The following is a 23,720-nucleotide window of genomic DNA, read 5'->3' as shown; positions in this document are numbered from 1 at the left end:
AGTAACAAAGTTTAACACTATTGACTAAAACGATGCTGTTCAAATTAGTCCTGTAAACCAAGAAAACAGAGACATCTATAGGAGCCTAGCAGGTAAAGGAAATGAGTGCCTGGGTCATTCAGTGATGGATATTATGGCAATTTGGTGTAGTACAAGCTCTCCTGAAGGAATTACAATATTTCAACTTACACATCATGCCTTATGGCTGAATTAGGCCCACGGGCTTTCAGTTTACATTAGCATTGGTAATAAAACATGTATATGCTTAGATGTCATTAAAATGAAAGTGAAAGTGAAGTCACTCACTAGTGTTCGACTCTTTGCAACCCCATGGACTGTAGCCTACCAGGCTCCTCTGTCCATGGAATTTTCCAGGCAAGAGTACTGGAGTGGGTTGTCATTTCCTTCTTCAAGGGATCTTCCTGACCCAGGGACCGAACCTAAGTCTCCTGCATTGCAGGCAGACACTTTACCATCTGAGCCACCTGGAGGGTTGCTCTAGCATACTGACATAATTATGAGCTAGTTGATACAAAGACCATCAAACAGGGACCAAAAACAATGTGTTAAACAAGTCATGAAGAACAGAGTTAACAAACGAACAGCTGGGACCACCATGGTTCCTTATAATAATTTACAAAGAAGTACCTTTTGTAGAACTTATCCTAAGCCCCAGGTAAACCAATCCTTCTGAATGTGTGTTCAGAGCCTTTCCTACAAAGGTGCTCAAGAAGTATTTTTAATTATTAAGAATAACTTCTGGAGACAGAACAATATGTTACATAGATGTCTACACTCACAATATAAGTTTCTGTGGCTTTATAATAGAATAGATAGTTGAAACAAATCCCAAACAATTTCACATATTTATTGGGAGGTTATTTTAATCTTCAAATAGTGATGTATATGTTTAAGATTTTATGTTGTTTTTGTTCAATTTTTTTCAGGGAAAATTTCATGGAAACCCAATGCATGTAGCTGTGGTTATTTCAAATTGTTTAAGGGAAGAGAGGAGAATATTGGCTGCTGCCAACATGCCTGTTCAGGTAATGGTTTCTCGAGTTGCAATCTTTTCACCAAGAACTCAATTTTTCTAAAACAGAAATTCTAATCTTCTTTCCAACCGTCTTCTTCTGTCTACATTAATGGTGCCATCATCTGTTCAGCCAATTGGAATCAAGGTTCTTGGGATCATCTTTGAATAGTTGCTCTTTTCTCTGCCTTCTTACTGAGATAGTTACCAAGTCTTTCCAGAATTTGTTTCTAGAATCTTATTTATACATTCTTTTCTGTTTCCACTGCTCACACACGGATCTGTGGTCTTACAATATCAGCTGAGGAACAGAGTAACCACTTCCTGGCTAAATTCCTAAGTACCATTTAGGCTCTGTTTCTTTCAGCATGTTTATCCTCAGGGACAATCTTGCTCGAAACCCTTCAGTATTTCCCAGTTTCTTACACCACAGGTCGAAACTAGTCCATAAGCAGGAATTTTGTCTTACAGAAACTCCATAAATACTTCTTGTCTGTTTCAGTGTGCTCTGCCCTGCCATATTTTAGAGTACATTTTATCCCATTATGCTGAATGAATTCAGAGTCCACAACAAAGATAAGTAGAGGAGTTAACGAAGGCCTTGGGAATACTCCACTTAAAAAGGAAAGAGCATGTAGATAATCAGCTTTCCAAATGTCATGCTGAATAATTTAGTGATTCACACTATTGTATTTATTTTTGAAGATCCAACAAAACTATCTTTTTTTCAACTATTAAAAATTCTCAGATTTGCTTGCTGTCAGTTTATGGTTGTTTCTAGAGAAGTATGAAGTTTTAACAACTTGCTCTTATTTTTTAGATATGAATAAGAATGTATCATCTTTAATTTTAGAATCTAAAGTTAGTAAGTTTCTAAAGTAAACATAGTTTGATTCAGTGAAAATTTAGATGAACATTAAGGTTCTATTACTAATATATGATATTTTCATATATTCTCAGTTGTCCTTTTTTGTAGCCCTCTTATCTCTAGTCATTATATATGTGTGTGTGAGTGTGTATTATTGTTGTTGTTCTCTTCACATATCAGATATCAGCCAAGTTAGAAACATTTATTTGAATAGATGCTCTTCAAAATCATTCCTCAATCTTCTAGTACTACATACTACCACAAAAGAAGCACTGGTTTATAAACGTCAAAGCAATAGGCAATATATGGAGATACATACATACACACACACACACACACACACAGAAATAATGGGAGCCAAAATGAGAGAGAGGCAATTTCACAAATCATCTGAAGAATGCGATATAGTTGAAAGAACATTTGATTGAAAGTTAAGGACGTGGGTTCCACTTGAGGTTCGGGGACTCATTCTCTACTTAGTCATCACCCTTTCTAACCATACCTCCCTATCCAAGTATAAGGTGAAGGGTCTATGGACATTCTCTCAACTCTAGCCATCTATGTAAACGTTATATCTCAAGAACAAACTCAGATAGGTTATTAGAGTGGCCAAGAAACATGGCTTGGAGTAGCTGGTTAGTCTTTCCATTAATACTTAACCAGGCTAACATTTTTACATATTCTTTAGCAAACTCTCTTTGTTCCAAAATAAAAATAAATTTCATCCTGGCAGATTCAACATCCTTAATTCTGAATTCAAGTACAACATAATGTAGTTTCACATCTTATAGAATCTCAAAAGTCACATGGGTCTGATGTAGAAAAACAGGAAAAAAAATTTTAACCATAAAATCATCTGTAATTTCACTGTTCAAAGATAACAAATGATTATATTTTGGTGTATGTGTTCTTCTAATCACATGTGCTTGAGTTTACATGTGTACACATACATCTAGATATTTATAAGTAAATACATACATACGCAAGCAACAAAGATCACAAACATATAGTGTCTTATAATTCGCTCTGTTTCATACTTTAACACTACTCGTATGTCCTTAAGGGCTCCCCAGGTGGCGCTAGTGGTAAAGAACCTACCTGCCACTGCAAGAGATGCAAGAGAAATGGATTGGATCCTGGGGTTGGGAAGATCCTCTGGAGGAGGAAATGGCAACCCACTCCAGTATTCTTGCCTGGGAAATCCCATGGACAAGGAGCCTGGTGGGCTGTAGTCCATAAGAGTTGAAAAGTGTCAGACAAGACTGAAGCAACTTAGCACACATACACGTATGTCATTAAATATTTTTCTACAGCATGGTTTTTAATGGCTGTAGAATATTTCATATCATACTGATCCAGACCTCAGTTCAAAGTATATTACATATACTACATTCATCATAAGCCTGTTTCATCAACATGTTGAAGTTTCAGGGACTTCACTGGCAGTCCAGTGGTTAAGTCTTTGCCTTTCAGTGCAAGGGGGTACAAGTCTGATCCCTGGTCAGGGAGCTAAGATCTCATATGCCTTGCAACCTATAAGCCAAAACATTAAAAAAAAGAAGAAGAAGCAATATTGTGACAAATTCAATAAAGACTTTAAAAATGGTCCATATAAAAAAAAATTTTAATATGTTGAAATTTCAAAATGTTTTTCCAGGGACCTCTGGAGAAATCCTTACAAAGTTCTTCAGTTTCAGAAAGACAGAGGAATGTGGAGCACAAAGTGGCTGCCATTAAAAATAGCGTGCAGGTGAGTGATCTCTTATAGATGGTAGAAAAGGCGAGCAGTGGTCCCCATTCTAGGCACCTTTCTCTTGTGTGCCCAAAGTTACTGTGTACAGAAGTCATGGGGTACTTGGTTATAAGATAAATATCTCTCACACACTATGTTCATATTAGAAAAGATTTCTTTGGGGAAAGCGTTGAACTTCAATTTACTGAAAATTGGAGTCATACCAGTCTCCATCAATGAGAAGCCATGTGGCTTCAGGCAAGTAAGTTACTTTACATCTCCAAGCCTCTGCTTCTTCATCTGTAGAAGTAAGAATAACCACTCTAACAGGCTTGTTGGGAGGACTACATGAGATTTAATACTATATGAAAAGCCTTTAGCTTAGATTCTGACATCTTTATGTCTGAGCAGAAAACATCACTAGATTTGGAGAAGAGTAAAACCAAAAATTTCAAAGACAGAAATGAACAGGAGACACAGAGGAGGCATAAATATTTTCTAAGAGGTTCAGAGGAAAAAATATAGACTGTATTGTCATATATGTCCTTTGATAAAGGAGACTTTAAGCAAAAAGATAGTTGGTACATTAATACAGAGCTATATGGAGCTAAGTGGATAAAGTATCCATATTATAAAAAATATGTTAGTAGCATCCTTTGGAATTTACTGAGAAATGAGAGACAAGATGCTGAAATTTACAAACACTCAGGAAGAGAAAATGGAAGAGCAACTTCAGTCTGTTTCTTCCAGAGATATTCAGTTCTCGTGGGAATTAGCTCTTTAGAAATTGTGGTTCTATAATATATAATTAGTCTGGGATATTACTGGAGATTGGAAGCACTAAACAGTGTATTTTGAAATACTGATGATGGATGGTATTATTTCATTGGCATGATTAATTGCAACAACAGAGTATGTTTTCTTTTGTAAAAAGATGACAGAACAAGACACCAAATATTTAGAAGATCTACAAGATGAATTTGATTACAGGTATAAAACAATTCAGACAATGGGTAAGTTTTTATTTTGTCTACAATTCCACAAAGGGACATGACTAGGGTTTCTTCTTTCCTGAAAGAATTGATAAATTAGTCCCTTTTTTTTTGAAGAGAGAATGCAGGAGAAGAGAACTTAATTTACTTCCTCCTTTTCTCTTCATATAAATATGTATTTTTTACCAACTATTCAAATTATAAAGCTCATGAGAAATAACCCCTATTTCAGAATGGTTCTCCAAAAGCTAAGAACATTTTCTTGTAGAATCAAAATATCATTATCATAATTAAGAAAAGGATTAATAATTGTCTATTATGATCAGGAAATTACTAATATTATCTCTAGGTGAGTTTTTTACTATAATTTTTTAAAATTAAAAGTAGAAATGTTATTCACTGTAGGAAATTGGGAAAGTAGAAAAAAATTACAAATTTAAAAATCACACAAAAACACCATCAAAATGCTAGCATATTTTCCTCCAGCCCTTTCTACATGTTCAAAATACATCCATAGAGATTTATTTACAAAAAATGAAATCAACTTGCACATAGTTTTTGAATAGCATTTTAAGCTAAACTTTTATTTTACATATTTCCTCAGATTAAAAGAATCTCCACATATATAATTTCAATAATTATATAAATATCAAAATGTAAGAACACTGCAATTTATTTCACTATTTCTTTGTGGTTAAATATTGAAGTTGTTTGGGGCTTCCCTGGTGGTGCAGAGGTTAAAGCGTCTGCCTGCAATGTTACAATTAGGTGTTTTTAAAGAAATATAAGGAAAGAATGAGAATATTTACAAAGATCTAAGATTTACAAGTAATAATAGATTGGTCACTTAAAGTGCACTGCAATTAGTGGAACAATTAGAGAAATTTTAATCAGGTCTAGATTAGTTAATAGGATTGTACGTACCAGTGTTAATCAACTGGCTTTGACCATTGTACTATGGTTATGTAAGACATTAGAGGAAGCTGTGTGAAGTCTATATGGGAACTTTATACTATTTTTTGTAACTTCTTGTAATTCTAAAATTATTTTAAAATAATTTTTAAAAACACATTAGATATAAATTCTTTTTATAGATGATTTACAAAATCATCCTTAACTATTGAAATGCTAGCTTAAAATTTATCTGGAAGGAAATAATATGGATGATTGTGATCAAATGCTTATTAACTTCCTATCTAATATTTCAAAGAGAGGATATTATTTTTTCCTGGCATAGGTGAGATGTGACATGTTCTCCTGGCACCTTCAGGATGTCTTGACTCCCATGAAATGTTGATTATTATGTTATAAGTATGTTCATGAATTTGTATGCACAATTGTTTGTGTGTACAGTTTTGTACGTGCATAATTGTTTGTATGTACAATTTTTTTTTCCTTTGGAGAAATTTGCACAACACAGGTGTCGTCAGATTATATTATCAAAGGGGTTCATGATCTTAAAAAGGTTTAGAACAACTGCACATTTAATCAACTATTACATTTCATCGAAAGCAGCCTCACTTTAAATTTCATATGTGAACTACCAATTTTATGAATTAGAATATGATAAAATAAATTATAACAATAACATTATTTTTGAACTTATTTTACAATTAGTTACTTTAATATCTTTCAGTACTTCATAAGCAGTATGAAGAATAAAAATGATTATTTTATCACTTAAATCACCAAGTATTTATTTTGTTGGTTATAAGTGAAAGGAAATGTTTTAAGTGAAACGAAAGATACATGGGAAACAAGTTATATCCTTGCTGGTGAAGAATGAAAAGTATTAGCTGATTAAGTTTTGAGTTCATAAAATGCTGTCTAAGCAAGAGTTTGCTATACATGGGATCTAGGAGTTAGTGAATTTGTGAATTAATACAGCCAGAAATACTTCTTGGAGACCAGTGCTATTTTGTAAAGAAATTTGCTACAACATTGTTCAGGAGCCTTTTTTTCACAATTACTGAAGCCCTATCAGTGTTCCAGACCTTCATTTAGGTAATGAACAGTTGGTATAAATAGTCACCTACTGTATACCAATCCATTTTTAAGTTCAAATTAAATAATATGATGTTTATTGTACTTTTTCCATTTAAGAGGATAAATCATTTGGGGTTTTTTCAGCCAGAGATTTTTCTTAATTTGCAACTCCCACTTCTGGTTTCACTGTGAGTCTAGCTTGTTTTGCAAAGAAAAAGAGAAAGCAAAGGATATAGTCATTATTAGTTCATGAGACTGTGTATAAAAGTACAACCCTTGCAGGAGATTGAGTCAAGACATCAGGAGGGGTCAATATGATTTAATCATGGGCACAAAGAAAGGCCTCTTCCTTTCCTACACATGCCAACCAGCCAAAGTCATTGTCAATGTAGAGATGATCTAATAAAGAATCCATTAGAAAAACGTTTGTATCTCCTCTCTACCGGCCCCTAAAAGGAATATCGTGAAGAATGGTGTTCTCTCAAGGTTTGTAAGATAGAGAGTTCATCTCTGGCGTGCTTGGATGTAATCCTTCCTGGCAATATGAGCAGTCAAGGATTTACTTCCAAGCTCATCATTAATGGCCCCATTTCTGCTCTTACATCCTGGATCTTAGGATGGCAGGTTACAGCCAGCTTGGCTTTCACGTCAAAGACCTTTTCCTTGGAGAGGACTCTAAATCTGATCTCTTCTTCACAGATCAGGGTGACAAGAACAGTGCCCTAATGAATCAGGAAGTTTTAACTCTGCAGGAAATGCTGAACAGCCTGGACTTCAAAAGAAAGGCTAGTGAAGAACTCTAATTTGGCCTTTTGTCTATTTTTCTCCTTTTTGTATATCTAGTCTCACTGAAAAGAAGCTCTTTGATTTTATCAGTTCTGTTTAGGCTGAATGATTTTATCAGTTCCACTTATGCAATGTTTCTAGGAAGAGTATCATACTGTTTGCCATGCTTCTCTACCTAAGTTTACAAAGCAGACTGTCTCTAGAGTCTATTTATTCTGCTTATGTGGTAACTGTACTATAGCTACCATTAATTTCAAGAACATTTTACCCAGTTTTTATTTGCCATTATTTCAGACATGACTGTTTTAGTTGCTGTACTTAATATGCTGAGATATGTTCTACTGTACATGTATAATTAAGATATTACTTGATGACTACTAAAATTTTATTGCAGAAATGTGTCCCAGTTTCTATTATGAGAAATGACGTACTAAATAATTTTGTAGATTTCAGAATAGTCCACTGAATCCTGAACATATTCAATCTCATCTCTTCCCAAGGAGAGGAAGGATATTTTTCTGGTTCAGTAAAATATTTTAAAAGAGGGGAAATATCTCAATTTCAATTCTATCTCTCTTTGAAAAGAGACACAACTGAAATTAGCCAGTTACTGAAATCGATAGTTTATTTCTAAAAGGTTGGCTTCACTTTTTTGTGCAGGAATTTGTGTAAGCACAAATAAATGTAAAATTATTTTCACCCTAAATCAATTATAAACTTAAACAACCATATGTCAGGTTTTAAATATGTAAGATAAGCTTAATACTTTTATACATAATGAATCTATGCTATACATTTTATGCATGCTATCTTATTCTACTTTAAATAAAATTTTAAGGAGAAGGGGAACCTCAGAAATAATTCAGTCCGTTAACCTGAATGTATAGATGAGAAAGCAAAGTAAAATGACTTGTTCAAATTACATAGCCTGTGGCCAAGCCAGGGTAGAAATTCACATCTTCTAATCCCTAAGCCTTTGAAAATTATCCTCTCCCACTATGCTTCCCCAAACCCAGATAAAGTGATGATAAATACTAACATTTGTGTATGCTATAATGCTTGAGTTGTGTCTGACTCTTTGTGACCCCATGAACTATAGCTGGGCCAGGCTCCTCTGTCCATGGGGTTCTCCAGGCAAGACTACTGGAATGGGTTGCCATACCCTTCTCCAGCGATCTTCCCAACTCAGGGATCAAACCTGCTTCTCTTAAGTCTCCTGCACTGGCAGGCAGATTCTTTACTAGGGCCATCTGAGAAGCCCAAAAACTAACACAGAGAGGCTCAAATTTTAGTCAGTACATTTAAGAATTAATGCATTAAGATATTTATAAGAATGTAAATTCAATTTATAAATGGCTTTTTAAGAAGCAGATAAATGGCTTCTATGACTACAGGATTCAATATTGTCACAGGAGTTACAAATTCAACATATTTATATTAATGACATGAGGCTATTGTGAGATATTATGAGAATAGTAACTGTGATCATGCTTTTTTCTTCATGATGTTATTGAATTGCCATAATTAAATTATTTGAAAAGGCAGTCCTATGGCAAATAGAAGGTAGTATTTGGTAAAATATTTGGTCACAATTTTAACCCAAAGTTTTATCTCCCAGGTTAGGCAGACTGTATTCTAGATTGAATTGTGAGTGACTTCGGTTGCATGTCATAAGAATCTTCTCAGTAGTCACTTTTGTTTTTAGGAAGCCCTGAGTAAGATGACACAAATAGTGAATGAGACGGACTTGTTAATGAACAGCATGCTGGTGGAGGAGCTGCAAGACTGGAAGAGGCGACAGCAAATCGCCTGCATTGGAGGTCCACTCCACAATGGGCTCGACCAGCTTCAAAACTGGTAAAACGCGCTGACTTTAGTTTCTAGTGAAAACCACAGGAAGTACACACACAGTTTCAGTGTCGCTGAGCTGGAGAAGGCAGGCTTAGACCTTAGCGTCAGTTCATTCAGCTTGTTGATGGTTTATGAGCAGCTGGAACTCTTGAATACAAATAGATGTAATTGTCTAAGTGTTCTGAATTCCCATTCCTTGGGGGAGAAAAATAAAGCATCTATAGAAATCTATAGAATGCATAAGAATTGCTCATTTTCTCATATATAATATGTCAACATGCAGTCTTAAAAGACTCAAATGAATTTTTTTCAAATCATCAATAAATACACTTTCTTGAAGAGTATGAGAAGCACTGGCTTCAAACACTGTATCTCATTTTTAAAATGTGTATCTTAAGATGTCCACATAAAACTAAGCATTGGTTTTGTGTTTTTAACAAAATGATTTGTTTTTGTAGTTAAATGACAAATCTCAAGTGGTTAATACAACATGGCATCCCCTGCCTGTGTACACATGCGTACAATCATGTACAGATATTATCCTTTCTACTAAACAACGGTTTATAGGGTTTTCCCCTTCATCAGTGCAAAAGAAAATTCTCTGAGTGAAGGAGCAATTAGAAAATATGATGAAAAAGAAGGAAAAATTTTGATTGAATCGAAAATTGCTTTCCAGGGGTACAATCCAATGCGATGAAAACACATATAACTGGGCACACTTGCACTAAAAGCTCTGCACTTCCAGGACTACTTCTCAAGAAAAGTAACTGGGCTCCTTTTAAAATTTGTTGATTTCCTTGGGGAAATATTTTGATTCACTAACCTCACTGTTGTTGTGAACACAAGATAAACAATAAAGGGAGGAATAGAGAGCATAGCAGAAATGGTGTTTATGCCAAATTCAGTAAGGGGTTGACAGTTCTTTCTACCATGTTGTGGGGAATAAAGTTTAACTAGAAAGAGCTGCTGTCAGGGCACATGGACTTAGGTAAGTGTGATGAGACGTCTGCCTCCTCTTAGTTGGAGGCCCTTTCTGTGTGCCTTTCAATCTCCCCCTTTCCCAGACTTCCAGCCCAAGCTGCCACCTCCATTTCTTAAGTGAGATCCAAGGTGTAAAACTCTAAGCAGATAATTTTCTTCAGAAAGATCCATTGACAATCTTTTGGTTAATATTTAGGACTTGTACTAATATATATGGAGGGAGGTCACATTATTTTTTCCATCACTATTCTTACACATAAGATTCTTCATAAAATATATTTTTTTTCATAAAATACATTTTTAAAGTTTTAAATTTGCTCTCTTTGCCCTTTAGCGAGTACCATCTTTTAAAAATATATGTGTTTAATAGACTTCTAAAAAAGATAATAAGAGGAATTTGGGGGGACTTTCCTAGTGGTCCGGTGGCTAAGACTCTGTGCTCCCAATGCAGGGAGCCTGGGTTTGATCCCTGGTTAGGGAACTAGTTCCCACATACTGCAACTAAAGACCCTGTGTGCCACAACTAAGACTCAGTGAAGCCAAATACATAAAAATACTTTAAAAACAAAGGAATTTGAACCCAGACATTCACAAAATTTTCTAAATGATTTGTATAAAACTGAAGGTAAAAGTTTTAAAACATTGAAAACAATTAACATCTATCAGCATTTTAGAGAAAAACTGTGTTAGGAAAATAAATGTAAAAAACACTGTCACTAATCTAATGGAATTAAATGACTAATTCATTTAATAATTATTTAGTAATACTTGCTAAATAGTTAAAATGGTGGAGTTTAGTAGAAAAAAAACTATCTGCATTTTTCATTGACTGTTCAATAGCTTTACACTGTTGGCAGAAAGTCTGTTCCAACTCAGAAGGCAGTTGGAGAAATTAGAGGAGCAATCTACGAAAATGACATACGAAGGAGATCCTATCCCACTGCAAAGACCACATCTGCTAGAAAGAGTCACCTTCTTGATCTACAACCTTTTTAAGAAGTAAGTCAACAATTTGCTCTACACCTGCAACTTAAATTGTACAACTATACTTCAGCTTAAAAAAAGAGGGTAAGTCAAGTGTTATCCGTTTAGATGCCTCCTGGCAGCTTCAGTTCTATGTAGTTGGGAGGACACCCTGGTTTGGTTTTGGTATTCAGATGAAGGAATGGGAGAGAAGTGTTAAACAATGAGCTTTAGGGTGCAGTGAATAAAGCTCCAGAGAGTTCCAGAAACATTTTTTTACTCATCACTGTTTATTCATCAACACTTCTTCCACCACCTAACCCAGTTTTTCATGAGTCACCATGTTGCCCACCCAAAGTTCATTTTTCATATTTTAGAAAAAACGATTTCAAGGATTTCTACTCAAGTATCAATACATATTCAAGAAATAAAGGGTGGAGAATATGTTTATGTTTATAAGCTCATCTAAAGAAAAAAATATTACTGTGTACCAGAAATCCTGATATCTAGGTCAAAAATGGCATGAAATTAACTTTCTACTTGATGTTTATTATGATAAAAAGAGACTGGGGCTTTTATTCTTGACCTAAATATAATAATTAAGAATTATTTACTGTTGTTACTTACGGAAATCTTTAGGCATTTCCCATCTCCAGGTAATTATTTATGTGACGTCTTGGAAAGATTTGAGCCTAATGGGAGTTTGAATGTCTTATAAGTGTAGAAAATTTTTATTTTATAAGAGGACAGCATCCTGTTACTCTGTGGTTTTCAGCCTGTCAATGTCTTCAGTGTTTTCAAATGACACGCTTTATTTCCTTTGACCCCAGCTCATTTGTGGTTGAACGACAGCCATGCATGCCAACCCACCCTCAGAGGCCGATGGTACTTAAGACTCTGATTCAGTTTACAGTAAAGCTAAGGTAGGCAGAATGTATTCTATTGTTTCATATTTATGGTGCTATGGTCACTGTGTAATTAAGGCTCATTTCTTTCAATGTGGCTTTCAGGCAACTATTCTTTATCGAGTGACTCCTGCATGCCCAGCTATGGTAAATTAAATACCCACAGAAATATTAACGTGAGAGCCCTACTTAATAAAGAGTGGAGCAATGAAGATGAGGGCATGAGAGTTATTAGCATGAACGTATGAAGTCACAATTTCAGATGACATGGGATTAATTGCTCAGAAGATTGACTTGAGAAGAAGACTGGGGAGCCTAGAGAATGCTTGTGGTCACTGTGAGGAAGGACCTTGAGGGAAGAGCAGGGGTGTGAGAGAGACACTATTAGAAAGAAGGACTTTCTAAAATAAGGAGTCACTGTTCTATAAGCATGGGGAGCGGGGAGAGAGAGAATTGAGAAGATGGATTGGAACAGGTTGTAGAAGGTTCGAATATCCTATCCAGGCATATAGTGGCACATTCTTTACCTGTGATCACCCAGAAGCTAGCTTACTGAATTTTCCATGAAAACTCTCAACACCATGATTTTCAGCACATCCTTATTATGTACTTGATTTAAAGAGAAATGATTATGTTGTTGCTGCTTTATCTATGTATGTGATTCTTTTCATTTTCATGAGCAAACTAACACATACAGCTTTCCTAATGACATTTTTAAAATAATGAGTTTGACTTCAGACTTTCAAAGATATTGTCATCATGCTTCAATCTCTAAGTCCCAAAGCTTTAAATTCCTAATCACTAGGTCATCTCTGAAAAGCTGAAATTCCAGACCAGTACAGGAGGCTGTGATGCCATGGTAGATGGTAGTTAAGATCCCATGATAGCATCCTTGGTCACAGAGCACTATTGAAACTCCATTTTTAGTTCAGTTTCATTTTATCGAGACATATTGACATACAACACTGTGTAAGTTTAAGCCTAAAGACTTGATGTGCATAAATGGCATAATGATGATTACAGTAAGTTTAGTTGACATCCATCACCTAGGAACTTCATTTGTTAAAGGAAGGCATTTGTCTTTCATTTGCATTTCAGAAACCCTACTTGAAATTCTGAATCATTTCCTTTGTGTGAATTTGCACCACCACACTAAGATACAAAAATAGAAAACAAAAACCAGGTTTCTTTTTAAAATTTTCTAATTTTCAAATGTATTCCTTTCTCATCCCCACATCTCTATATAACCCAGAAAATTGTAACACTAAAGGAAAGTAGGATAGAGGGGTAGTGCATATATCCCGCTTCCCCTTGAGACACCCGTATGTGATATATTCAGTCTAAGATGTTCTCTGGGGCAAAAGGGAAGATGAGTAGGGATTGCTCAACAAAGAATTCTGAGTGGAAGAGGTCCTTGAATGGGCATCACCTGGCAGGTTGTTTAAACTGACTGCCAGAGGCATAGACCATTAGTCCCTGGCAAGGGTATTCTGCCCTCCTCTTCCATCTAACTGTTCAGTCCCCATTCTTCTTTTCTGTACCCAATTCCCCCACTGTCTTGGCAGCTGATCCTTTACTTAGTATTGAAGATTTTTTCTAAAACCCCACTCTACCAAAGCATTTCATCCTCCTATTTCAAAGGAAAGAGGTGACATGGGACTCCCTTTTGTCATCAGCACTTAAAGTGAGTCAGATCCTTCTTCATACAGGATAGAGAGGAAGGCAAAAAGGGAAATCATTTCATTTTACTTCATATGACTTCCTCACTACCAGCAGCTATATTATCATATCCCAAAGCCCAAAACCAGTTCTGGCAGGATTTTTAAGAAACCTTGATACATTCTTTCTGTTTTGTTTGGGTTGTTTGTTATCTATGGTTATATTTCTCTAATGTCAGTCAGCTGCTTACCACCATTCTTTAAATTTCATCTGTTTAGCTGGACTTCTTCCTTTGATGTATCGCCATGTCTACTGTGCTCCTTCCTTAATCTTCATTATGCCAGTTTCCCACTGCCTGGGGCTGTACTGGGTTTATATAAGAAGCTCAATGCAGCTGCATGAATAAACAATGTTTGGGATGAGTGTATATGTAAATGAATGAGTGAGTGACTGAATGAATACCTCTGAAACTAAACTGAACCTGCAGAGAGGTTATGTCAGAGGGTACAGCTTAGGAAGTTTGGGGAAAGCTAAGGAGACACCTGAAGGATTTAAAGGAATTGTTATTCTGACCTTTAATCATTTGTTTGTGTGAAATTAGGTCTTTTTCAGTTATAAAATTTTTGCTGTTACTTACATGTAATATCTTTAAAGTCTGCAAATGCATTTGAAGTGGAATTTTCCGTATTCTATCAGGGTCCTAGTCTTTCTCAGTATTTTACCATAAAACAGTTATCAAAACATTTAGTTTTACTAAGCTTACAATTTTTTAATAATATGAGAATTAAATGAATCCACACAAATAGATTTACAAAAGTTTTTTCTTTTATTTATATGTCTAACCCAAATTAAGGCTTTAGCCAAAATATGTAGCTATTTTTCTGATCTAGCCAATGTATTATCTAACACACATCAACTAACGCAACATGAAAATACTTTCCAAATATGTGTTCTATTAAGTGGGTGATGTCAATATTAGTAAAATGACAAAGTAAAGAGGAATTGACATTTTCAAAACACATGAACATAAGACTGGAAATAATGTGAGCTTGATTTATATATATTTGGCATAAATATATTTAAATCTTTACATATAAAAAGGCTTTTAGCCATGAAAATTTTTATCTTTAATTCTTTATGTGTTTTTTCCAGACTGCTAATAAAATTACCAGAACTAAATTATCAGGTAAAGGTGAAAGCATCAATTGACAAGTAAGTTTTTAATTTCCATTTTGAAACATGAAACTGTAAGACTTCAAGAAGAATTGTCCTTATTTTATAGGATAATTTTTAACTTTTAATTTTACTTCTCTAACATAATGTATCAATGTACTTCAATATTTGACTTTAAAGTTCAAACATTGAACAGAACTCCAATGAAGACTGACTTTATAAATTTTAATATAAAGAAATGAAATGAAATTTTATATACTATCCTCATCCTCTAAAGTAGCATAGAAAAGTCTTTTTCCAGATCTATTAAATAACTCATTTTAAAGAATCTTCTTGGTTTTACAGGAATGCTTCAACTCTAAGGTAAGACATTTACTTTAGATTTTTTTGTTGTTCCCATAAATACATTTTTACCTGAGACCATTGTAAATAGCTAAGATTTCCTCTCTAGCAATCGAAGATTTGTACTTTGTGGAACTCATGTCAAAGCCATGTCCATTGAAGAATCTTCCAATGGGAGTCTCTCTGTAGAATTTCGACATTTGGTGAGTTAAGTAGTGAAAGGACCCAAGTTCCCCTCCAACCCCTCCAAATCAGACACATCTAAACTAATAGACCTTATAATTTAATGTGTTTTGTTCTTTAGTGTTTCTTATGTGAATTAAGGATCGTATTGAGAAATAAAACATGCCATCTTTGAAGAATTCAAAGTGGTAAAAAAAAAAAAAAATTGAACCTTAACTCAGAAAGTCTGCGTTCTTAACAATGGTGATGTTGCACCTAAATATATGTCTTAATTAGTAAAAATATTTTGGTCATGATGACAGAGATAATATGTCTGAAAGTAGATAAGCATTCCTGGCTTCATTTTAAAAATCTCTCCAATTGATACCCAATAATGGCAGGTCTGGCTAAAATCTCTGTCATTTTAGGAGGATTGGCTTGGGGAAATAGGATGGTTTCAGGTATGAGATGCACACAGTTGGCCTTGGCATTTCTAGAAAGCTTCTGACCCAGCCTCATCCTGTTACTTCTTGTTTTTACTACTTCTTCTTAATCTGGAGTTCTCTTCCTGCTTCCTTTCTAATTCGTCACATAGTTCTTAGATTCCCAAACACCCTATTGCTTGTCTAGCCAAAAACATGTTTCTTACCTGGCTTATTAACATTGAGAAGGTACCTCACCTGAATGTTGACCACTGAAGCAGCCTCAAGAGGTCTACTTTCTAAAAGATAAAATTTATGTTAGCAGAAAGATAGCTGCATACAAAAATTTATACTGGTGTTCAGTTTTTATTTTTTGTGTGAATCCTTGAATCCCTCTGTATGAGACTGCTAAATCAATTAAATGTAATGATGAGTGATCATATATATCAGTCAGTTCAGTTCAGTCGCTCAGTTGTGTCCGACTCCTTGTGACCCCATGAATTGCAGCACGCCAGGCCTCCCTGTCCATCACCAACTCCCGGAGTTCACTCAGACTCACGTCCATCGAGTCAGTGATGCCACCCAGCCATCTCATCCTTTGTTGTCCCCTTCTCCTCCTGCCCCCAATCCCTCCCAGCATCAGAGCCTTTTCCAATGAGTCAACTCTTCGCATGAGGTGGCCAAAGTACTGGAGTTTCAGCTTTAGCATCATTCCTTCCAAAGAAATCCCAGGGCTGATCTCCTTCAGAATGGACTGGTTGGATCTCCTTGCAGTCCAAGGGACTCTCAAGAGTCTTCTCCAGCACCACAGTTCAAGAGCATCAGTTCTTCGGCTCTCAGCCTTCTTCACAGTCCAACTCTCACATCCATACATGACCAAAGGAAAAACCATAGCCTTGAGTAGACGGACCTTAGTCGGCAAAGTAATGTCTCTGCTTTTGAATGTGCTATCTTAGGTTGTTCATAACTTTTCTTCCAAGGAGTAAGCGTCTTTTAATTTCATGGCTGCACTCACCATCTGCAGTGATTTTGGAGCCCCCCAAAATAAAGTCTGACACTGTTTTCACTGTTTCCCCATCTATTTCCCATGAAGTGATGGGACTGGATGCCATGATCTTTGTTTTCTGAACGTTGAGCTTTCAGCCAACTTTTTCGCTTTCCTCTTTCACTTTCATCAAGAGGCTTTTTAGTTCCTCTTCACTTTCTGCCATAAGGGTGGTGTCATCTGCATATCTGAGGTTATTGATATTTCTCTCGGCTATCTTGATTCCAGCTTGTGTTTCTTCCAGCTCAGCGTTTCTCAAGATGTACTCTGCATAGAAGTTAAATAAGCAGGGTGACAATATATAGCCTTGACATACTTCTTTTCCTATTTGAAACCAGTCTGTTGTTCTATGTCCAGTTCTAACTGTTGCTTCCTGACCTGCATACAGATTTCTCAAGAGGCAGGTCAGGTGGTCTGGTATTCCCATCTCTTGAAGAATTTTTCACAGTTTATTGTGATCCACACAGTCAAAAGCTTTGGCATAGTCAATATAGCAGAAATAGATGTTTTTCTGGAACTCTCTTGCTTTTCCCATGATCCAGTGGATGTTGGCAATGTGATCTCTGGTTCCTCTGCCTTTTCTAAAACCAGCAACATCAGGAAGTTCATGGTTCATGTATTGCTGAAGCCTGGCTTGGAGAATTTTGAGCATTACTTTACTAGCATGTGAGATGAGTGCAATTGTGCAGTAGTTTGAGCATTCTTTGGCATTGCCTTTCTTTGGGACTGGAATGAAAACTGACCTTTTCCAGTCCTGTGGCCACTGCTGAGTTTTCCAAATTTGCTGGCATATTGAGTGCAGCACTTTCACAGCATCATCTTTCAGGATATGAAATAGCTCAACTGGAATTCCATCACCTCCACTAGCTTTGTTCGTATACATTCTTATAACTAGCACTCTTTTTGCTTAAGTTCAATTCCTATTCTCAAGAAACTTTCACTAATGGCCAATGATGGCTAATAAGTGAAGCCATAAAAGGCTCTTAACTTAGAGATACCTGTCTCCCAAAAGAGTCATTTGAAAAAGGAAGGACAAGAAACATACCAAAAAGTGGTCGAGTCTCTATTCCAGGAAGGATAAAATATAAAATAACAAAACTTTAGTTTTCATGATGCTTTTCTAGTTGCAAAGCATTTTCACATATACTACGTTTTATATAATACCTTTTATCAATTTTTAATACCAAAGTAAATATGGAAAATCAGCGAAGCAAAATTTTAAAAATTAAAAACCACCTATATGATCCCAACACCTTGACATAACACTATTGAAATCCTTATTTTTACATTTTCATTCATATATATATATATGTATATGTGTATGTATACATATATATAGACCTTCCCTGGTGGCTCAGACAGTAAAGAATCTGCCTGCAGTACAGGAGACCTGGGTTTGATCCCTGGATCGGGAAGATCCTCTGGAGAAGGGAATGGCTACCCACTCCAGTATTCTTGTCTGGAGAATTCCAAGGACAGAAAAGCCTGGTGGGCCACAGTCCATGGGGTCACAAAGAATCAGACACAATTGAGCAACTAACACTTTCACTATATAATATATATATGTATATATTCTTTTTTTTAAGTGGATCAGATTGTACACATTAATTTTTTTTCTGTCCTATTTTCCCACTGAGTAGTCTATGTCATGAACATTTTGTGTCTTCTCCTCTCATGGCATTTAGTATCTCACCACGCCATGTGCGAACTGGCCCGTGTCTATTTTCCCAGGCCTGTGTGTTAGACATGATTTCATAGGCATTGAGAATCGTCATGGCTTAGCTCAGATGATACTTTCCAGGTACAGAGGAGTGCTGAATATATTCTAAAACATCCCAATATGATTTCCTCTTTCCAAAATGTGGCTGAAAAACAGTCTTATACCGGCTTGCTCCCTTATCTCAGTGAAACTTCCTGACATGGAGTCCCATGAGATGAAACAGGAAGCTCTTTCTGTTGAATCTGGGCAGCTATGTTAGGTTTCAGTGTGTTAGAAGACATCTGGCTTACCGTTCTAGAAGTCAAAATTCTGACTGAGAAAACCACTATAATAGGTACAACCAACTTGGTATTTAGCAGATAATGCTTCTCCATGCAAACACTGTTGTTTCCTTTTCCACAGCAGCCAAAGGAAATGAAGTCTAGTGCTGGAAACAAAGGAAATGAGGTAGGAAATGTTTTCTCCAAAGGCATTTTTCTAGGAAATAATCCTATAATGTCTTATTTTTACAAAACTCATGAATGGTATGAAAAGGCAAAAGCTCTTAAACTGCCCTTTGTATTTTTATATAAAATCAAATTCATGTTTCTTTAATTACAAATGTAAAACTTGATAATTGCCAACTGTATAAGAACTTTTGTTTTAAAAAGAAGAGCACAGAAATTGCATATAACATCCTCCTAAGCAAACAACTGTTAATGTTTTGGTTCACATCATTCTAAACTTTATATGTATACATTACTTTAAATGTATATATACACACAATGTTTCACAACCTGCTTTCCATCACATAGCAATGTGAAGTGAACAGTTTTCCATTAACTTACTCTTGGAGGACATGATTTAAAGTGGTTGCATTGTATTGCTGTAATTTCTTTAGTCAGTTCATTATTATAGAATATCATAATATCACTCATTTTCCACAGGTAAGAGGTAAGTCTTGGAACATCATGACCGAGTATGTGAAAATCACAAGTGAAAAACAGTTCTATTACTTTATGGTATCAATTACTTCACTCGTATATCTAAGGTTGGCACTTCAGTGGATGAATCGATTAAAAGAACAAACTGATGCAGCCCAGGTGTTCGAGTTTGTCAGTAGATAATAGAGTTGCCAAATCCTGAATTGGAAGTGGCTTTGGGAATCATCTATCTAGTTGACCTAGATACTAGGGCAATGGCACCCCACTCCAGTACTCTTGCCTGGAAAATCCCATGGACAGACGAGCCTGGTAGGCTGCAGTCATGTGGTCGCTAAGAGTGGGGCATGCCTGAGCGACTTCACTTTCACGCATTGGAGAAGGAAATGGCAACCCACTCCAGTGTTCTTGCCTGGAGAATCCCAGGGACGGGGGAGCCTGGTGGGCTGCCATCTATGGGATGGCATAGAGTCGGACACGACTGAAGCAACTTAGCAGATACTAGGGCATTTCTCTATCCCCTACGTATTTGGAATTAGAAAACCTGGGCTTGAGTCCATTCTGACAGTGACTGAAAATATGACCCTTGGCAAATGATCTGATAGAGAAATATTGCATTGTTTTCCTCTAAGAGATCGAGTCATAATGCCCAATGCTCCATGCTCAGAGAAACTGCGTGTGTAAGACCACCTACATGATGCAATTAGAAAGCAATGAGGCTTATTTCTGGTATGGTTGGTATGGATTAAATCTCCTAGCTTTAGTGTTACAACTCTATGAGAAATTTCCTCAAATTATTTGGAAGAAAATACACTTTATAAATCTAGCATTCGATTACAGCCAATCTAGCCCACCCCACAAAACCACAAAGACCCATCACAACAGTTTTCATGCTCTACATTTTTCCCTTCCAAGAATTCGTCATTCTCTTACCCATGTCTTAAAGTTCTTTTGCCACTCCACCAAGGATGAGCTAAGCTTTCTTCCCAAGGTACAACCTTGGCTTACAGCAGACTGTCAAACAGGTTTCTCAGCCCAGATACAACAGGAACAAAGCTTTTGAGTTTAAGAATATTCTAATAAACCAAACAAATAGGGGGTATTCTTCCCACCTTAGAGAAATCCATAAAGGTTTTCTAAACTTCCTAATTAAAACATTAGCACATTACAAATAAAAGTCTGTTTCACAAATCTTGGAATTTTCACTGAAGTTGCAAACAGCATTTCATGCAGTGACCTCTCTGAATAGTATTTACTAAGCACAAGGCTTCTAAACTCTTCTTAAGGAAAACAAATCAAGTGGGAATAAATTAAATAGCTGAATTTTTCAGTACTTTGTCATCTTTGTGAATGTAAAATCAGAATCTACTTGAATTTCTCTAGAGACAGAGATCTAAGTAAATCAGCTTCCACTATAGAAAAACAATGTCTCATTAACACTGCCTATTTATCTCATTTTGAATTTATTTCCTCTCATTTTCTGATTAATAACAAAATCATGCAGTTATATCAGAATGATTTTCTTTTTTTCCCCCGCAAGTTTGCTGGAACTGGATAATTTTAAGTTGTTCTTTGAGCTCCCCCTGTTGACAGAATTTTAATATGACTCCTCGGTACATTCAAAATAAACCATAGACTTGAATGCTGTTGTATGTGCTATAGGAACCATTGAAAAGTCACACAATATATGCAGTGGACTCAGAAAGATGAGATGGGAGTCAGGAGCTTGGCCAAACTTAGGGGTGACAAAAGGAAAGTCAGGAAAGAGTAGGGGAGGATCTGGTGATTAAGTGGGATTCACAGAGTCATGGGGCCAGGAATTGCAGTAACCAAAATTTAGGGAGAACGGGAAGCCAGGATGTTATAACCTCATTTTCAAATTTCAAACAGTAGCTGTTGCTTATCGCTTATCTATGTACCTGCAGCAGGAGTTCATAGCCTGATAAGAACTTACTTGACCAATCCTTGTGTGGCATTTACTCTGTATTGCACTGTCTAATAGCTTCGCTGGCATTGACTGATGTAACTGTCTCAACAGTGCCAGGAGGCAGAGCCATTGGCAGTGCCATTTCCACTACCGTACCAATGTGCACAGGAGATACAGGAGCAGCGAGAGTTTTCTTGGGAAGCATGATTTTAAATTCTTCTAAACTTTGTAGGGATTCTGGTGTGAGGTAGCTACATGATTTAGTGTCATTCTTATTTTGGCCAGGGAAACTGAGGCACTGAGTGCTCGGGCTTAGACTCAAACCTCAGCAATCTGGCTCCTGGGTCCATGCTTTTGGCCACTGTGCCACGCTGCCTCTGGAGTCACAAAACCTTCCCTGGGAGAGGCTGTGATGGTTGACACTCGCTTTGACCTCTTTAGCTCATCACACTCACTCATACACCCACACACACATACCCACACACATGCACAGAGGCCATGATGGTTGTCACTGCACTTTGACCTCTTATCACACACACACATATATAGAGGCCATGATGGTTGTCACTCAGCTTTGACCTCTTTATATCATCACACACACACACACACACATACCCACACACATGCACAGAGGCCATGATGGTTGTCACTGCCCTTTGACCTCTTATCACACACACACATATATAGAGGCCATGATGGTTGTCACTCCGCTTTGACCTATTTCATCACATACACACACACAGAGGCCTTGATGGTTGTCACTCTGCTTTGACCTCTTTATCTCATCACACACACACACACGCATTTGCTGGGATTCCTATAAGAAAGATCTCTGCAGGTTTGTGGAGAGCATCTCATTCTTTCCTCTGTTTAAGCTACTGTTTTCCTCACTTTACCCACCTGCTCAGAAATCATGTAGCTACCTCACACCAGAATCCTTACAAAGTTTAGAAGAATTTAAAATCATGCTTCCCAAGAAAACTCTTGCTGCTCCTGTATCTCCTGTGCACATTGGTACGGTAGTGGAATTCGCACTGCCGATGGCTCTGCCTCTTACAGGCAGCTGACCTTACACCAGCTACTTTACCTCACTAACTCCCAACTTCCTTAACTATAAAATGGTTTCATGTTCATCTGCACTTCATAGGGTAGTTGTGAGGACCAAACAAGATGAAGTGTGTGAGAGTCAACTGCAATGTGCTGTGCAGCTGTCTGCCATGGGCTTCTTGATCAGCCCTCCAGGCTGCCCCCTCTGTAACAGGTGTGGAAATGACTCTAAAGGTGGTTCCTGGCTTAGGATAAACTACGAATCTGTAACATCCCTTCTCTGCCCACCTGCCAGGTGCTCTGCTGGAAACATTCCCTTTAAGGGCCACTGAGCATGCTCCTCTTCTGGGTCCAGGTCCATGAAACCTCAGACCACTATGTACACCCCTTTTATAGGCTTGCATGTCTACTCCGAATGCCTGCTGCCCTACAACTTCCCCAACTTTCGTCCTCCTCTCCTACATTAGAGAGGTTAGATTGAATACTCATTAAATGACTGAGAACATACCATGACAGTTTCCTCAAGCCTGCCAATCCAAACCTCTTTCGAACTTCAGCGCCCCCTGGCGTTTGACTCTGAGATTATCTGGGAAGAAGTGAACTTCAGGATGCGCAGGGGCTCCTCTCAGGAGCACTGGGTGAAAGAAGGAAGTTACTCTAGACCCATGCTGTCCCTAGAAGGCTAGGAAGACCAGCGGAGTCCCCTCTTTGGTTTTGGTTTGGTGAGCGGTGGAGCTCTGGACTTCCCACCCCTTTTTCAATCAATCAGCCCTATTTTAAGTATTTTACAGATAGGGGTCCAGGTGGGAAATTTACTTCTAAGAACATGTTCCAGGGTTAAAAAAAAAGATTTTAGAACCATTAGACTACACAATGTCTGAAACTCCTTTGACAGAGATTCTATAATCCTCAGAAGTGCAGCAGAGAATCAGGTAATTTTTCAAAATGCATTTAATTTAAAAGATTTTCTTTGGAATGAGGAATCTGTTGACATGCTGTCACAAATTCAAGGTTTTCAATTACTGCTTCTTCCTCCCACCTTTGTTTTTTCCTTGCAATAATCATGCTGAAGATAAGAATCCATCGTCTAGCAAGTTGCCAAACTTGGTGAAAGCTTCAGTCTATCTCTATAAAATAAACATTCCCAGGAAGCAGCCTTTCCTGGAGGTCCTAAGATCTGGCTTGAGAGTGATTGTTGAAATGGCA

The 23,720-nt window shown here is 36.9% G+C and overlaps 1 protein-coding gene across 2 annotated transcripts in view; it reads left to right on the top strand.

The window, feature by feature from the left end:
• STAT4 (signal transducer and activator of transcription 4) overlaps nucleotides 1-23,720 on the top strand; it is a 101,992-nt gene that overhangs the window by 57,046 nt on the left and 21,226 nt on the right. For both annotated transcript variants that reach the window (XM_068967039.1, XM_068967040.1), the window contains exons 3-13: nucleotides 948-1,046; nucleotides 3,559-3,651; nucleotides 4,568-4,646; nucleotides 7,311-7,396; nucleotides 9,103-9,254; nucleotides 11,070-11,228; nucleotides 12,023-12,115; nucleotides 14,909-14,968; nucleotides 15,275-15,292; nucleotides 15,381-15,474; nucleotides 19,023-19,067. In XM_068967039.1, the coding sequence (XP_068823140.1) occupies nucleotides 948-1,046; nucleotides 3,559-3,651; nucleotides 4,568-4,646; nucleotides 7,311-7,396; nucleotides 9,103-9,254; nucleotides 11,070-11,228; nucleotides 12,023-12,115; nucleotides 14,909-14,968; nucleotides 15,275-15,292; nucleotides 15,381-15,474; nucleotides 19,023-19,067 (978 nt within the window). The remainder of the gene's footprint in view (nucleotides 1-947; nucleotides 1,047-3,558; nucleotides 3,652-4,567; nucleotides 4,647-7,310; nucleotides 7,397-9,102; nucleotides 9,255-11,069; nucleotides 11,229-12,022; nucleotides 12,116-14,908; nucleotides 14,969-15,274; nucleotides 15,293-15,380; nucleotides 15,475-19,022; nucleotides 19,068-23,720) is intronic.

The sequence above is a fragment of the Capricornis sumatraensis genome, chromosome 3 (assembly GCF_032405125.1).
Source record: "Capricornis sumatraensis isolate serow.1 chromosome 3, serow.2, whole genome shotgun sequence".
Classification (NCBI taxonomy): domain Eukaryota; kingdom Metazoa; phylum Chordata; class Mammalia; order Artiodactyla; family Bovidae; genus Capricornis; species Capricornis sumatraensis.
The sequence above is the reverse complement of the archived record's forward strand: the minus strand, read 5'-3'. Positions and strand labels throughout refer to the sequence as shown.